Source organism: Aquarana catesbeiana, linkage group LG01 (genome assembly GCF_042186555.1).
Source record: "Aquarana catesbeiana isolate 2022-GZ linkage group LG01, ASM4218655v1, whole genome shotgun sequence".
Lineage (NCBI taxonomy): Eukaryota > Metazoa > Chordata > Amphibia > Anura > Ranidae > Aquarana > Aquarana catesbeiana.
In genome coordinates, this window is record NC_133324.1 from 246,899,613 (window position 1) to 246,917,758 (window position 18,146).

The 18,146-nt window shown below is 41.7% G+C and overlaps 1 protein-coding gene across 2 annotated transcripts in view; it reads left to right on the forward strand.

The window, feature by feature from the left end:
* The window catches only part of ATP6V0A2 (ATPase H+ transporting V0 subunit a2), a 113,563-nt gene that overhangs the window by 69,506 nt on the left and 25,911 nt on the right, over positions 1 to 18,146 (forward strand). For both annotated transcript variants that reach the window (XM_073627605.1, XM_073627616.1), the window contains exons 13-17: positions 298 to 388; positions 8,616 to 8,734; positions 12,614 to 12,842; positions 13,825 to 13,944; positions 15,534 to 15,656. In XM_073627605.1, the coding sequence (XP_073483706.1) occupies positions 298 to 388; positions 8,616 to 8,734; positions 12,614 to 12,842; positions 13,825 to 13,944; positions 15,534 to 15,656 (682 nt within the window). The remainder of the gene's footprint in view (positions 1 to 297; positions 389 to 8,615; positions 8,735 to 12,613; positions 12,843 to 13,824; positions 13,945 to 15,533; positions 15,657 to 18,146) is intronic.

Consider the following 18,146-nt stretch of genomic DNA (forward strand, 5'->3'; position numbering starts at 1 on the left):
AAGTCATAAAAAGGTTGTTCCTCTCCCAGGCTCAACTTTCAGTTCCTTTGAGCAAATAATCACACAGATGTCCATCCAATTCATCACCCTTCGGGCACCATGCAGGTCAGGTGTTAGGGGGCAGCTGAATATCCTCAGGTGTCCCCCTGGTTAGAGAATGACCTTGTGCATTATTCTATCCCTGTGTTTACTGCAGGCTGGCTGTGAACAGCTATTTGCCTCACATCAAAGTCCTTTCAAAGTTATGTTACATATTGCTCTCATGTCCCATCTGCATTAATATAATTTTTTTTCCAGTGTTACCCGTAAGGATTCGAACAAGTATTTGATTCTAGATCCTAATGTACCTGGAGTTTTTCTCGGAGTTTATCCCTTTGGAATAGACCCAGTAAGTGGCTTGTGCTTTGTTTATTTCTACTCTGTTCTTGGTTTTCAAGTTTACAGTGCCTGGAAAGTATTCATACCCCTTGAAATTTTCTACACTTAATCATGTTACAACCGAAAAAATAACTGTATTTTATTAGGATTTTATGTGATAGACCAACACAAAGTGGCACGTAATTGTAAAGTGGAAGGAAAATGATAAATGATTTTCAATTTTTTGTACAAATAAATATGTGAAAAGTGTGGTGTGCATTTGTATTCAGCCCCCCTGAGTCAATACTTTGTGGAACCACCTTTCACTGCAGTTGCAAGCCTTTTGGGGATGTCTCTACCAGCTTTGCACATCTAGAGAGTGAAATTTTTGCCCATTCTTTGCAAAATCACTCAAGATCTGTCAGATTGGATGGAGAGCATCTGTGAACAGCAACTTGTTAAGTCTTGCCACAGATTCTCAATTGGATTTAGGTCTGGACTTTGACTGGGCCATTCTAACACATGAATATGCTTTGATCTAAACCAGGGGTCTCCAAACTGCGGCCCGAGGGCCAGATGTGGCCCTTTGCTAGCCTTTATCCAGCCCTTGGGGGACTATTCCTTCCACCGATTTGAGGCACTATTCCTCCCCCTGACACCAACAAGGGGGCACTATTTCTTCCACTGATACCAATGATGGGTTACTATTCCTATTACTAATGGGGGCACTACTACTCCTCCTGACCATAAACCTTAAGGCCATATTTATTCTCACTAATGCTGGGCCCAGGACATATTCTGCCCACACTGGCCACAATCTGGCCCTCTTAAAGTCTGAAGGACAATAAACTGGCCCTTGGTTTGAAAAGTTTGGAGACCCTCGCTCTGGCTGTATGTTTATGGTCGTTGTCCTGCTTGAACGTGAACCTCTGCCCCAGTCTCAAGTCTTTTGCAGACTCTAACAGGTTTTCTTCTAAGATTGCCGTGTATTTGGCTCCATCCATCTTCTCATCAACTCTGACCAGCTTCCATGTCCCTGCTGAAGAAAAGCATCTCCACAACATGATGCTGCCACCACCATGTTTCACGGTGGGGATGGTGTGTTCAGGGTGATGTACCAGTGTTAGTTTTCTGTTACACATAGTTTTGATTTCACTCCAAAATGTTCAATTTTAGTCTCATCTGACCATAGAACCTTCTTCCACATGTTTGTGTCCCCCACATGGCTTCTCCCAAACTGCAAACGGATGACTTATGGCTTTCTTTCAACAGTTTCTTTCTTCTTGCCACTCTTCCATAAAGGCCAGATTAGTGAAGTACATGACTAATACTTGCCCTGTGGACAGATTCTCCCACCCGAGCTGGGGATATCTGCAGCTCCTCCAGAGTTACCATGGGCCTCTTGGCTGCTTCACTGATTAATGCTCTCTTTCCCTGGCCTGTCCATTTATGTGGACAGCCATGTCTTGGTAGGTTTGCAGTTGTGCTATACTCTTTCCATTTGCAGATGATGGTTTGAACCGTGCTCAGTGAGATGTTCAAGGCTTTGGATATTTTTTTATAACCTAACCCTGCTTTCAACTTCTCCACAAAGTAATCCCTGACATGTCTGGTGTGTTCCTTGGCCTTCATGATGCTGTTTGTTCACTAAGGTTCTATAACAAACCTCCTGAGGGCTTCACAGAACAGCTATATTTATACTGAGAGATTAAATTACACACAGGTGGACTCTATTTACTAATTAGTTGACTTCTAAAGGCAATTGATTCCACTAGATTTTAGTTAGGGGTATCAGAGTAAAGGGGGCTGAATACAAATGCACTCCACACTTTTCAGATATTTATTTGTAGAAAAATTTTGAAAACCATTTATTTTCCTGCCACTTTGTGTTGGTCTATCACATAAAATCCCAATAAAATACAATTACGTTTTAGGTTGAAACATGACAAAATGTGGAAATTTTCAAGGGGTATGAATACTTTTTCAAGGCACTGTAGTTCTCACTTTTCTTGGATACTTCCTTCTTTAAACTTTTCACCATTTTTTAAAATAAAGATACTGTAGATCAGGTCACTTTACTTTTACCTATGCCTTCTTTCTTTCTGTATATCTATCATAGTAAATTTCACTTACTTCCTTACTATATACACTAATTTATTTTCTCCTCCTAGCTCACTTTAAATAATGATTTTGTTTTGCTACTCTGATGCACCTCCCTATCTATTCAGTTTGCATGAAGTAATGAGGACATGTATTTCTGGCAAGAGGTTTTATCTGTATTTGCAGAAAATTTACTTTTCCTAAAAAAATAAATAAATAAATAAAGGTAATGTGTCCACCACATCTAAAGGCTGAAATATATTAAGATGTTTGTTATACAGTAAATGGACGTGACCTGACACACACTATATGAAACACATGGCCTCCATCCCTGATTTGGTAGATAGAAAGGTAGAATTTTGTGGGACTTTAAATGAGGGTACGCCGTGTTAAAAGAAAATGACAACATAAAAATGAAATTACAGTACATGATTTATTTATTACAGTCTAGAATACATATCAGATATTTTGTATCAAATAGATAGGTAGTCACCAGACTTACACTAAATATACTGCTCATTGCATGCAATACAAATAAAAAGTAGACATGGCAAACATACAAGGTATAATAAATCGATTGAAAAATGTAATAAAAACAAGGGACTGTTGGCATCTAGTGGCATTCTACGCGTTTCCTGGCATTACAGCCATTCATCAGGAATGTTATGTGTAATATACTAGGAAAGAAAGAACAGGGGTTAATGATAATGCCCTTAGAATAAGGGAGAACAAGGGAATCATGTCCCAACAAGGGAGATAGATTGGGATACTTACTAACAGCCTCAAGGCCAAGTCCGGTATCCGCCAAGGGAGACGGGGGTAAGAGGCATGATGTCTCCCCCCGGGGTTGAAACGGGGGAACCCTCCAAGGATGGGGAACAGCGCCCGGAGCCTAACATAGTGGTCACAGTATGATCCAATAGACTATGTGTACACCAAAAGTGCATGGTGTTCCTAGAAAAAATGTGTCAAAAAAGAGATTAGTTAAATGTGTAAAAGTGTAAAGGTAATGGGGCAAAAGTGTCTATGTGTTCCCTCAAGGGGACTACATGAGGGGGTGTATGTGAAATAAAACCAGGTAAGGGGAGAAAAAACAAAACAAAAAACATACCAAAAGTGGATGGCTGATCTCCCAGCAAAGAGGATAGGCTGTGTGTGGGATCAGGATGTGCTTCCTTGTGATTGAATCAAGCAAATGAACCACCAGCTGCTTCAAGGCTACTATATACTCCCATTCCCAGGGAGGGGCCCCGTTAACGTCATGCCTGATTGGCCAGTCCGCACAAGAGAGGTGGGGAGGGGATTCCCAGCTGCATGTGGAGGAGCCATCAGCAGTCAGTCTCCACCCCTCTGGTGCGTGGCTAAGGATGGAATAAAAAGATGTTAAATCAACGTCAATGACACCGCTGGTTGCAGGGTCGAAGCATGAGAGACAGAGAAAACACCCGAACCCCCCCAAATCCAAGCTGAACCGGACAAGGGGTTGGGAAGTGGTCTGGAGAGGATAATGGGTCGAAGATAATACATAGGGAAGAGATGACATAGGGATCTATTGGAAATAGGGAATGAATCTAATAATAAATTGCTGAACACTGTTATGGCCCAGTATAAGGGCGCTAAACAAAAGTTAATGAAGTGTATTAGGTGTGACAGGTCACTGTAAACGGGTGTCTTCCACCCAAATATTTGGTATACAGTAAATAGATGTGACCTGACACACACTATATGAAACACATGGCGGCCTCCATGTGTTTCATATAAGATTTTGTACTTACTGTAAAATCTTTTTCTTCCTTCCAAGTCTTTTGAGGTACATGGGGAATTCAGAAACATTTAGGTTTTTATGCCACATACAGGAGGTTTGTTCACTGGCAAACAGAAAAAGTTGTAGGCCAGTCTCCATATAATCCTTCTTTTACCCAATATGCATCAGTTTTCTGAGCAAGCAGTACATTATGCCAAACAAAGGGGCTATGAACCGGTGTCCCTCAATGAAAAAGATTTTACGGTAAAAAAAAAATCGTATTTTAGCCGTTGTACATTTGAGGGACACAGGAATTTGAAAACAGTCAGAATGTCCAAACAGAGTCTAACCGAGAGCTGGAAAGTAGCCACTGACAAGCCCAAACCAGTTTATAAAGCTTCCATTCCAGAGATATCTGAAGGACAAATGCTCAAATTAGGGCTGGATGAGGTGAAGCCTTTGCAAGACAGGAGCACTGCAACGACCATCGTGGTAGGCAGGGTTAGAGGTACACTGAACCCATACAACCATGGGAAAATGCATAATGATGTGCAGCAATATCAAAGTTGAGAAGGTCAGATCTTCATGGGCTGAATCATCCCAGAAACACAGCAGCGAGAGCCAGTGGCGCGCTGCTGTGTCTCAGCTAATCAGGAAGGAGAATCTCAGATGGCTGAGACATTCATGGACGTCGCTGGAACTAAATGGACCCGGGTACGTGTGAGAGGGGCTGCTGCAGGCAGAAGGCTTTTTATCTTAATGCATAGAATGCATTAAGATAAAAAACCTTCTGAATTTACAACTCCTTTTAATAAAAGAATTTATAGTCTAGGATGGCATTAAAGTCCCCCCTGGCTATGATTTTGTGGACCTGGAGGAGGGTGAGTTTTGTGAAAATGGTATACAGGACGGTGGGATCAAACGGAGGAGAGATATACACATTACCAACGCCCAGCACTAAGCACACATTTCAAGAATTAAAATAACATAACGTCCCCCAGGATCAAAGAAAACCTGTTCCATGGAGCAAGGTAGTGAATTGCTCAGTAGAATGGTCGCCCCCCTCGCATAGGAGGAGGATGTGGCATGAAACCCCTGTTTAACCCATGCACTCTTGAGAGCTAAGATCTTACTGTCTATGAGGTGAGTTTCTTGCAGAAATAGAACGTGAGGTTTATGAGATTGCAGAAACTTAAACAGAGACCTTTTCATTTTGTCGTTCAGACCTCTGATATTCCAAAAGATCAATCGGATCCGTACCCATTTAAGAAAGAAAAATTTTGTAACATTAGGAGCATAGAAGGCCCATACCCAACCGTGTCTTGCCTGGAAGCCAGGGGCAGAGATAGTCCAGATGATGTTCCGTCCGGATATTCTGGGGGGGGGAAGAAGAAGAAAAACAATAAAAAAAGGAAAAAACACATAGTCCAGCATGAAAAACCGTGTAAGAAACCTGGGTAAATTTGGTAACCTATTAAAGGTATATGTAACTCCCTACTGCCTGACATAACCCCAACTGTCGCCAAGCAGTTTCAATCCCAAAACTTGATAGTAGAAAATGCCTACTTGAGGCTCAGTGTTCCAGGGGGATTACCAGCTCGTGTTCAACCTATAACAGTAGGCGTGAGGGACCACCATGTCAGAAAGCACCAGTGCCACTTGTCAGGGACCACCATGACAGGAACCGCCAGTGCCACTTATCAGGGACCACCATGTCAGAAACCACCAGTGCTACTTGTCAGGGACCACCATGACAGAAACCACCAGTGCTACTTGTCAGGGACCACCATGACAGGACCTGCCAGTGCCACTTGTCAGGGACCACCATGACAGGAACCACCGGTGCAACTTGTCAGGGACCACCATGACAGGAACCACCGGTGCAACTTGTCAGGGACCACCATGACAGGAACCGCCAGTGCAGAGCGGGGATTATCATCAGTATTTACTTGTGTATATACACAGTGGGGATCTCCCACGGTGTCAGGTATTGTTATGTGAGAACATAGAGCGTTGATGCCTCGCCACCATTTTTGTTATGATTAACAGCGCACTGTTCCTATAACGGTGGGGGGCGGGACATCAGCGTTCTCATATAACAATACCAGACACCGCGGGAGATCCCCTATGTGTCATACAAGTAAATACTGATGGTAATCCCTGCTCTGCACGGAGATAGCAGGTAGGAGGCGGTGCAGTGGGGACAGAGTGGGGGTAGAGTGGGGGTGGTGACTGTCAGGGAGGAGAGAGGAGAAAGAGGACACCTACTCCATGGGTGGCACAAGAAAAAAACAAAAAAAACAAAAAACAAAACAGGTGTAGCGCTAGAGGATGAAATGTCCAATGTGTAAAGACGTGTTGGATTAATACTCCCAAAAAGGAACCAAAAAGTACATTTATGTATATTGTATGAGAAGTCCTTCAAGAAAATTGATACTTCAATAAGACATCTATGGTGAAAATAAACACAGCACCACCTGAAGATGGAGAGGCTTACCAGATGGGATGGACCCAAAGGGCGTACCCCGAATTGGGTCAGGTAGGCTTAGGAGGTGAGTGGTTCAGAGCGACCTGGAAAGATGATGCTGATGGATGGACCGGCTTGATGCTACCGGCACAGACTGGGGGCTGTGAAACCCCTCCACCCACAACATGTCTGCTTCCTCCTGCTCGGCTTTCAGAGGACTACAAGGGGGCGTGCCAGACCGCTGCCTGAGCAGAGGAGAGAGATAGAAGCCAAGGGGTCTTACAAACAGGAAATCCCCAGGCAATAACGTTTTTTCCCGCAAGTTCAGCATCCTATTAGAGAGGAACTACAGAGCTCAGAAGAACATGGATGGCAAAGTGGGTGAAGGTAGATCAGCAACATGGACATGGGGGGAAAAAAACATTTTGGCCGGAGTTCTGCTTTAGGGCTTTAGAACTACTTTAGGCCTGTGTGAACTGGCCGTTACTGTCTTCCCTTTCTCTCTCTGTCTCTTTATTTCTTCAAATCAGCTTTATTGGTAGGATCAAATACATTTTAGCATTGCCAAAGTAGGTGAGGAATTATCAGTTGGAGGAGGTGGAAGGGATAATTCCTAGGATACTATTGTATTGTGTATAGTGGAGAACCAAAAAAGGGAATAGGAGGCGTGGGCAGTAATGTTATCAGGTTAAAAAAATAGTATAAAGGGAGTAAGTCCATGTATGGGACATACATAAAGTCAAGGTTTCTCATATTCTTTCCAGTCTGTGACACACTATAACATATTGTAAAGCTACTTCTACTATCTGCTCTTGTTGTTCTCTCAGTAAAATGTTGAGTATTTTCCCCTTTTCCATGGACGTAAAATCTGAAGTGAGTGCCACTCAATGCTGAATACTTATGGCATGTTAGCAGGAAGTGGGTCACACCCTCCAGGGCCCCCCCATCACACTGTTGATACAGTCTATTCTACCTGGGTTTGTAGGTCTGTCCATTTCACCCTGATTCCATTTTCAGGCTGTGGGTGCTCAGTCTGTGCAGGCTTAGAATCTGTTTGTGTTTTGGTTTTGTAACATCTATAGGTATAGGGTCAGTTTGTAGTCTCTCTGTAGTAAATGGTAAGTATTTAGATTCTGAGTTGAATTTTTCTATTCTGACTTCTTTTTTGGGGGGGGGATTGTTCATTTTTTCCTTTATTTGAGATTTTGTCAGACCACATTGTTGGAGTTTGGGTGGACAAGGTGCTCATTAGCTGTTGCAGGGCTCATGGTTTGCCCTGGGCCTTGTTAGTCAGTAAGGTTATACTGTATGAGTTGGGTTTGCAGTTTTGTAGGCGGTCACAGAATAACAGTGCCCTCTTCTGTGCTGCATCACTTAAGGGAATGTGCCTAGCTCAGCCCAGCAAGGACTGTTGGAGGTGCTCCGACTCATTTGGAGGAGGTGTTTGCAGCACTCCAGACAGAATATTTTTGTTGGGCTGGAGTCCTATGTAGGTTGTGCTTTGTAGGCGATAGGGCCCTATATACTTCACAAGGAGGATCTCATGCTATCTTGCTGTCCATCTCCTAACCCCCTTCTTTTTCCTGTGTGTATTTTCAATAGCACATGCCCTTTTCTTTGCTTAAGCCCCTTTCACACTTGTGCAACTTGTCCTGCGACTTGGGACTGCAAAGTCGCATGACATGTGGTACCCCATGATTTCCAATGAGTACCGTTTTATATCTGTGCTACTTCAAAGTAGTCCCTGAACTACTTTGTTCCAACTTTGATGCAACTTGAGGTTTATAGACCTCAAAATTACACAGGCATTGCTTCAAGTCGCGTTGAAGTCTCATGGCAAAGTGGCGTCAAAGTTCTGCAAGTGTAAAAGGGGGCCTTAGTTATACATCTCCTCCACAATATGTTGTGCAGTTTCCACTTTCCCTTATGATGATTATTTTTTCACAGATCTGGAGTTTGGCAACAAACCGTCTTACCTTCCTGAACTCTTTCAAAATGAAAATGTCCATTATTGTAGGTGTCATTCACATGACTTTTGGAGTAGTTCTGAGTCTTTTCAACTACATGTAAGTGTGATATGTACAAAGTTAAAAATATGACTTTATGTCTAGGTTTTTACCACAATAAATATCAGCCCTGAGCATAATCTCTCCCATTATTTCACTATACCTAATGGCCCTGAGAAACAGAACTGTTAGAAGTTTATTTTATAAAGATGTGTAGTTAACTATATGCAGTATTTTTGCCTTCACTGAGTTGACTGGAACCTTTTTCAGCAAAGCTTCATACCTTCCCCCTGCCACGAAGGTGAATACACCATAATAAAATGGGGTGAGGTATTGAAGTTAAATACAATATAGTGTCCCTACAGTCCTTTGCTCTGTGACTGTAAAACCCTAATGAATCGGCACAGGATTTTATAACTTTTTATTTTATTTTATTTTTTTTTTTTTTTTTTTTTAAGCCTTAAGCTTGTATGATCTCCAATAGATGCATCAATGTGCAATAGGAAGAGCTACAAGCAAGTTGCTGTTTCTACAAATAAAGTTTCTTTATAAATAATGTACATCATGTAAATTTAGGTTATACTGAACATCCTGATATTTATGTTGAAGAAGTACTCCAGGGAAGAAACCTATCTTTATTGTACAAGACACTGGAAGCGATTTTTTTTTTTTTTTTTTTTTAAATGGACCATGGGTTGTACGTGACATTACTTTCAGTTAATAGAGCACTGGTAAAAGCTTTGTTGGGTCTGCCCCCTAATATCTCTATATAACTCTGCCCAAACTGTGAGGTGCCAGTTTTTGCTATTGTAATTAGATGATGACTGCCTTCTCCTCTTGGAGAAGAATTTCTTCTTACTTTTCCCCCATTTATTTACGTCCCTTACTGAAACTTTTATCCAGATCCGACTGCTTATCGTCTCCATTGCTTATTAGCAGTTTCTGTATCAGTGACCCTTGTGTACAACTTGGGAACCGTACCCAGGCTTCAGGGCCGACCTGTAATGTTTACTTTGAGTATTTGAGAGTGTTCGGTGCTCACCTTGTCACATGAGAGTGCAATGAGAGTAGCTAGCCACAGAGTACTTGTACATGTCCAGAGCCATGATGCATTCCTATGGCAGACCCGGAAGATTCCTTTTGAGGGTGGTCACAATGATGGGGAAGCCTGGACCCTGAATGGGGCTAGTGATGTGTACAAGGTAAGACCGAGTTTTCTTGTATCCTTATATATACTAACTCCTTGCACACTAACTTTCTCTCGCTATTCAGCATAATGGTAAAATTATTACAGTTTAACTATTGTTAAAGGCTTCAACTGGTAGAGCTTTAACCACTCACTCCTTTTTAACCACTTCAACTCCTGGCCAATTCTGAACTCCTCACATATGTACAAAATCAAATATTTTTTTTTTGCTAAAAAAATATTTGGAACCCCCAAGCATTATATATTTGTTTTAAGCAGATGTCCTAGAGAATATTATTTATTTATTTATTTTTTAAATACATTTTAATGAATTTTGCACACAAACACAATATAATACCCAATTTTTGATAAAATAAAAATTATGATATTACTCCGAGTAAATAGATACCAAACATGTCACGCTTTAAAAATGCAAACACCTGTCTAACTGCTAAAAAACTAAGGTGCATTAAATTATCCAGAGACAGCCATTTAAAAGTCTTTACAGATTACCACTTTAGATAAACACAGGAAGTCTGGTGCTAGAATATTGCTCTCGCTCTGATGTTCGCAATGATACCTCACCATGTGTGGTGCAATCGCTAACGCATGTGTGCGGGAAGGACTGCGTGTGTCTGCCTTTGCGCATAAGCATGGGGGGACGAGGGCAATCCACAATTTATTTATCTTTTTTTTTTTTTTTTTTTTTTTTTTTTATCTCCCTTTAAATTTTATTTGATCAACTTTATTGCTGTCCTTGAATTCTGAACTTACCACTAAGCACATGATGCATTGGCATATTCAGTAGTCAGACTCCCATGCAGTCCCCTTTGACCCAGCCATTTGAGACTCCCCGCGGGGAGATTATTGTTCTCAGATCCCCATTTTAGTCTATTTGAGGAGCTTAGTTCCACAACCTAGAGCCTTTGCTCCTCTGTTTTTACCATCGCATGCCATCCCTTGCTTCAGCCTTCAGGTTTCACCCCAAGCCTCTTCCTTACTTTTTCCATTCCTGCCGATCGCCAACTTGCATGTTTTGCTGCTGGAGTGACTATCTGCTTTTCATTTTCTGAGTCTTGACTTTGGTAATGACTGACTTGATTGCCGATTTTTATATTGGAAGCGATTGCCATAACATAGCTCCCAGGGTTCCTTTCCACTACACCTGCAGCACTTGCCTTGCTCAGTTTTCTCACCTTGACCTATGGCTGCACAGCAGCTTTGCTAGGCGAATTCCTGGTATCCCTACTTCCGGACATTCCCTCATTGGCGCATTCCATCTTTCACAATGGATGCCCCCCCCCTTAAATACTCATTCATGCAGATTCCTCCACCCTTTCTCTGTAGTCTCTGGTAAGACCATTCCTCCTAATGGTGTGATAGGGACCCTCACCCTGACTTCTCTACTGGTACCTCGTTCTCTACATCCTTCTGCCTGTTCCTGCTTACTGCATGCAAATTAATACCCTGACGGTCCTGGTCAACCATTGTATATCCTCTCCCCATCTCTTCAGACATTGCAACTTTCTGCTGACGATGTCTCTTCTGTGTCACCTGCTGTGATTCCTACAGGACTTCGTTACCAAGCTGAGCTCTACCTTTCTGTTTTGAGGGGTTTTCCTTCTTTTGGGATCTTTATAAACGCATATCCTTTCCTGTAGTTTCCTTTTCTTTTCTTTTCTTTCCTTTCCTGTAAATTCCGTATCTTAGAGTACAGGACACATGTCCTTCGCCTCTCTTCTATGATTTCTTTATTGCTTCCTAACAAAACTGCAGACTCAGGGAGTGGGCAGGGTTATATGGGGATACTAGGGGGCAGACCCAGCAAAGCTTTTGCCATTGTCTAATCACCTGAAAGTTGTGGCATATATAGTATATGAATTGATTCCAGTGTCCTGTACTGTACTACAAGATATGTAGTTTACACATGGGTAAAAATTCCTTTTTTCTGCTGGGTTACATATTGTTAAATCTTAGCAAGTACCACCTCCTGGATCACTGCTTGTGATATGCAATTTACATTTTTTATTGAGAACCTTCACTATACTTCCAGTGCTCTGACAGGAGTCTTTCTTCTCTCTTACACAGCAGCGGTCTTGTTTGTCCACCCCTCCCCTCCTCTTTCCCAATCACAGAATGCTTTGTATTCTCTGAACCATTTTTTAAAAATGCAAAGCGTTCTGCAAATGGACAGGAAAAAGGAGGTGAGAACAAGATTACTTTTGTGATGGCTTGTGTGTAGGAGAGTCACAAGTCTGTTTTTGGAGCACTGGAATTGTAGCAAAAAATATACGATTGGTGCTCAATGAAATAGTAAATTCTAAATAAAAGGCAACGATCCAGTAGGCGGCATGCACTTCAGCTCCTGAGATTTAACTAGTTGGAAAGTGTTTTTCTTGAAGTTCTTCTTTAAACTTAAATGTTTGCTTTCAGTTTTGGATGGCGTGGGTTCAGAAATAGAAACACTAACTTTCTTTTCTAGTTTACACCCCCACGTGTCAGCGGTTGACAGTTTCGCAGGTGGTCATCAGGAAGGGAAGTGAACAGAAATGTTCCCTGTTGGATAACATGGCAAAAAAAACAACTTGCAGGTTTTAGCTCTAACCTTCTCTATCAAACTTCAAATTAAAAAGAAAAATTAAAAAAAAAAGCTTGAGTTGTAATTTAAATGTTTAGATCAATGATTTTTCCCTGCATTTAGAATTAAACGATACAAACAAAAAAAAAAATCTCTCTGCTATACTTTTTTCCAGGCACTTCAAGAAGAAATTCTGTGTGTACCTGGTCTTTATCCCAGAGCTTATCTTTATGATGTGTATCTTTGGTTACCTCGTCTTTATGATTATATTCAAGTGGTTGGCATTTTCTGCAGAGAATTCCAAGGATGCACCTAGTATTCTCCTTCACTTCATTAATATGTTTATGTTTACTGGCGCTGGCAGTGATGACAAGAACAGGAACCAAGATCTTTACCCAGGACAGGTCAGTCAATTTTGGAGCTCAAAACCTGAATATAACAGTTGCTGTAATAGATAGACAGACAGGTTTTTTGTTTTTGTTTTTTGTTTTTCCGCTTAGCACGTCTTCGAGAGAAGTCAAACAGTCGACTTTTATCGAACAGGGATGGCCACACACTTATTGAAATTTGACAGTCCCTGCTAAATCAAATTTTCGATCAGTCAATGGTCAGCTATAGGCAATAATTACTTGCATTACTGATTCTTTGAATGCGTGCATCACATGTTTACTGGTGTTCCCTTTTGAAGTATATGGAGCCATAAACACCTGTCTACGCTCAGAAAGAAAGCTTGTGTATTTTTGAGAGTAGAGCATAGGGTGATTGAACGTACAAGTGTGAAAAAGGACATTTAGAAAATGCTTCTTCATGCTGAAGTGTGGGGGAAACGAGCAGAAAAACACTTGGCTTATTCTGTTTGTGCAGGGTCTTTTCTTAAATTAAGTCATTCAGTTGTTTGATCATTTCTGCAGAATTACCTTGGCTTGGACAGATAGAGTTGCATAGGCCATTTTGATTCTTAATGGGTTAAATTCCCTCAAACAAGGGTGTGTACTGACAAAGAAAAAATTACAAGGCAGCTTTCAAATATAAGAGCATCAATAATGTATGACATTGTATATGCATCTCAAAATAGAGTAGTGATTTGTAGCCATTATGTAAATGCTCTATAACTCTCTCTATCAAAAAGATTGCTGGTTAGTAGTGTGTTATAGACTACAAAGGCAAAGCATAAAAATTGGGTCTCCAGTAAAAGATTAGATATGTTTGATACCGGCAGTTAGAAGCCATATGCACAATGTCTTGTAGTGTTCTAAAATTAAAATTACTATGGGGGGGGGGGTCATGGTCATTTTACTTTAATTTGCCTGTCAATACGGTAAGGGAGTACTGTGTTTTAAAGCTGTTGAGGTCTGCCTTGTGAAAGTCCCTTGTTTCTCTATCTAGACTGGTTTCCAGATATTCCTTGTGGTTATTGTGTTCCTCTGCGTGCCTGTAATGCTGTTTGGGAAACCCTTGTACCTGTACTGGCAACATCATGGAGGGCAGACCTTTGGGAATTATAGGGTAGGTGTTTGTTCTGTTGTTTTGTGTTTTTTTTTTTTTTTTTTTTTTTTTTTTTTTTTTTATATATATTTTTAAATTCATTTCTATTTTTTTTAATGCAGTTGAATGAAGACCAATTCAAACCTTTGCTGCTGTGACAAGTTTTCTGCTATTTTATTACATGCCAATACAATAACATCACTCACATTTCCTATCCGTAACTTTTCCATATAGCTTTGAAGCGTTGTGCAGCACAGTGCTGTCTGGTAGGGTAGGAGACCAGATTTTTCTCTGCTGCATTTAAAAAAAAAAAATCTTGTCCCTCCCCCACGCTGTGGCTGCACAGTGAAAGGGAAAGCAGCAGACTAATGAGTTTATCTTTATCACTCTGCTCTCTCCTCCCACAAGTATGCTTTTTTCACTAGCGCACAACTGAATGGTTTTATGTGCTGCTTCTTTTTACTTTATTCTGCTTGCAGTGTAACTATTAAAATATAACAATTTTTTTGAATAGCATGGAATCAAATTAGAACACCTTTCAGATTTTTTTTGTATCTGTCTGTGGGAGATTCAATCTCTCTCTATATGTCCTGTTTACTGTTATCACCAAGGTGTCCGTTTTATGAAGCAGTGAACAGCGGTGATCCAGAGGATCGCCACTGATCACAGTCCATAAACGGTTTATGAAACAGAGATAATCAGGGGAGAACATGTTTGAACATGTTCTTCCGCCGATGATCTCCGCACACAGAGAATCCTCATTGACTGACACAGAAACGGCCAGTTTATGAAGCTGCGATCTCAGCACTTCACTGGTGATCTGAGTTAGAATTCACACTCCCCGATTGACCAGCTCAGAGGTGGAGAAGCGGGGAGTGAAGAGAGAATCCCGGGGGATCTGAGGAAGATTATTAACTTCCTTCTACCTTGTTCAGACCCCCCCAAGACAGTAACCATGCCCCCCTGTCATATTTATGTGTGTGTTTGCATGTGTGTGTATATACATACATATATATATATATATATATATATATATGTATGTATTTATTATGTGTGTGTGTGTGTAGGGGGACTCTTTACTTTATTAGCATTAACCATACCGTCTGTCCGTGTATTGAGCAATGATAATTTATCACTGCCTAATAAATTGATATCTGTGTTTCGGTGAATTTCTGGTACTGAAATCTTGTAAAGTCTCACGAGATTCCAGTATCAGGGGCCGTTCTCTGTTTGAAGCTTTTGTAGATCTCTTCACTCCTCCAAAGGAGAAGTAATCTACATCGCTTCATAAACTGGCACACAGAGGAGAACGATAGCCTCTGTGAATGCCGGAGAATGAAGCAGTGACGTTTTTTTCGCTGCTTCATAAACAGACACCATAGAGTGAAAGTGAAAAAAAGTGACACATTTTGGATTGTCGGAAGAACAGTAATAGAGGGGAAATATTCCTATGGGGACACAAGTTCTGCGGAAAACCAGGGATTTACTCTCTTGCTATTGGACATGAAGTGAAGGCATATCTCCCCGGTTAGATACATTTATTATACTGATTTGACTATATACATGTTCATGTCTCCTTTTATTATTAATAATGCTTATTCTCTCTGTAGAAGGGATACACGTTAGTGCGCCGAGGCAGCGAAGAAGAGTTGTCTTTACTCCGGTCACATGACTTGGAAGAAGGGGAAGATCATACAGGCCGTGAGGTTCAGAGGGACAGATCAAAAGAGGAGGTTGGGTACATGCTTGATTTTAGCTCAATGTTGAATGGAAAGTATAGTAGATTAGATTAGATGATTTATATTCTTTTGTAACTTATTAGAGTCAGCTTGCTTGGCAAAACCTATCTCTTCACAACTTTATTTTTTATTTGGGTTCCCATAAATGTGTCTGGCCTACAGAAAATGTGAGTACTGTGAAGACCGGTTTAATTTAAAGAGTTGGCTTGTGCAATAATCTTAGCATTTAGTTTTAAAAGTATTATTATTATTTATACTTGTGTTTTAAATTTATCTTTACTTTACCTGAGCCTGGCATTTTCAGATTAAATATCAGAGACCAACTGAAGTTTGTCTGTAAAGCCCTTTTTACATTTCAATCAGGTCCGCCTGTCAGTTTTTCAGGTGGTTCTGGTCAGAAGGTCCATGCAGCTCTATAGACAGGCTGGTGTAAACGGACGTGTCCGTTTTACTCTTGCCTTTCTCCAGGTCTAATCAGGTCCACTAAAAAATACAGCAAAGGACTGCATCCTTTTCCGTTTTGGCAGACTGGATCAGTAGTAGACTGACGTAAACGGACAAAGGACTCCTTTTATACCCGGCTGCCAATGGAGCACAGCTGGGTCTGTCCATGTCCCCTCTGCAGAAACCGAGCTAGCCTGACCTTCCACACTGTGTCTCAACTTCTGAGTGTATTAGAGTATCCACTAAGACAGACCATACATTAACCAATTTTCTTTCCTTCACCGGTTGAATGAAAGAAAAGTGCTTCATTCCCTCATCAACACATTCTTCTTGCTGCCCATTGTATTCCGACAGTGGGAGGTTTTCCAGTTGTCAGAATATAATGATCACTGCTGGTGACTATAGATTCCGGCAGTGATCAAACAGGAAAAAAAAAAGACAGGCTGGTTGTATGTTTCACCAGGCATTTGCAGTGTTGATACTTGTGTTGAAGTGTGGGGCTGAGTCAAAGTAAAGCTAAGCAAACTTGAAAGTACATTTAGTAATCTAGGACTAAGAATTCAGATTCTTGCTTGAGACCAGTTATAGCTGTTTCTCTAAGCTTTTTAAGAAATTATGGGAAGGGTACAAAGGGTTATACCGTATAGGACATTTCCTTGAACATAAGGGCATAAGCCCTTCACCCTACTTTACTCAACTACTTGAGATGCCTTCCTCAGAACTGTTCAGACTACGGCAAATTTTTGTGGCTGTTCAAACTAAGCGGCACTTGGGTGTTTGCTTGCACAGAAGAAGATTAGAAGGATTTTATGAAGCATGAAATATCACATAATGTGATGAACGCTTTGTGGACACTTTTCTTTCTCAAACATCACGGGACACAGAGCCACAGTAATTACTGATGGGTTATATAGGGTATCACTGGTGATTGGACACTGGCACACCCTATCAGAAAGTTCAACCCCCTATATAATCCCTCCCCTTGCAGGGATACCTCAGTTTTTACGCCAGTGTCTTAGGTGATGGACGTGTAAAGATGTGCTGTGCTGAGCTTCAAAGGGGAATATCCTATACTGGGGCAAGCCAGGCGAACCGGATCCATTCAAAGTGTCCTTTCGGGGCCCGAATTGGATGGTACCCGGGCCTTGTGTCCGAAGAAACGAGGTTTTACCTGTAACGCTTCTCTTTTTAGAGAGCTGGACCCCGCATATTAGAAAATGGTTTTCTAGCCTAATTTCTAGCCGGGTGCTTTACAGGTCCAGAACTGCAGGATCCCCCTATTTGTAGGGGACCCCAGTTTCTGACTTTTTTTTTCAACCGTGAGAGGTGAAGATTGGGTCTGTGTAAACTGAACCCTGCGGCTGGATAAGGTAAGAGGAGATTCCACAGAATTTTCTAATTCTAGTAGGTTTTCTCCTTTAAGGTAAATGCATGCTATGCCTATTGTGACCACCGGGGGCTGCCAAGAGCACAAACCTTGTCATGCTGATGTCGGTCTCAGTGTTCAGGCTTCACAGCGTCTTCGGGCCTCAAGGTAGGATGGATGGGGCGATTTCTCATGTTTGATGTTCCCCCCAGGCTAGGGGGGAGGCCATAGGGGTGTAGAAAGCGGTTATACCGCTCGGGCACTGCCGTTATTGCCGCCATTGCCGTTTTCAGGCTTTCACTACCAGCCTCTCTCCCTCCCCCAGCCTTCCTCCATGCTATTTCTGGAGGGTCGGCCAGCGCGGAATGCGCTTGTTTTTTCGAAATTCTAGGGGGGGGGCGGGACGTCAGCACAGGTGCTTAGACTCCCACTCAGGCCACCTGCAGGCTATTAAAGCACTCTGTACAGGTGCACACAGCCTTTGGAGGGACACAGATCTGACGGTCGCATGTAAGGTGGGACACAGGCATTCTCTCCTAGGCAGCGTTTACTAAGGTAACACCAGAATGGGCATTGGGTAGCAAGGCTTTTAGCCAGACTACATCGCTCAGCAGTCAGTGTTCATTTTGTGATACCTCCACCTTGTTGCTTTGCACTATGGGTAGAAGAGGTTC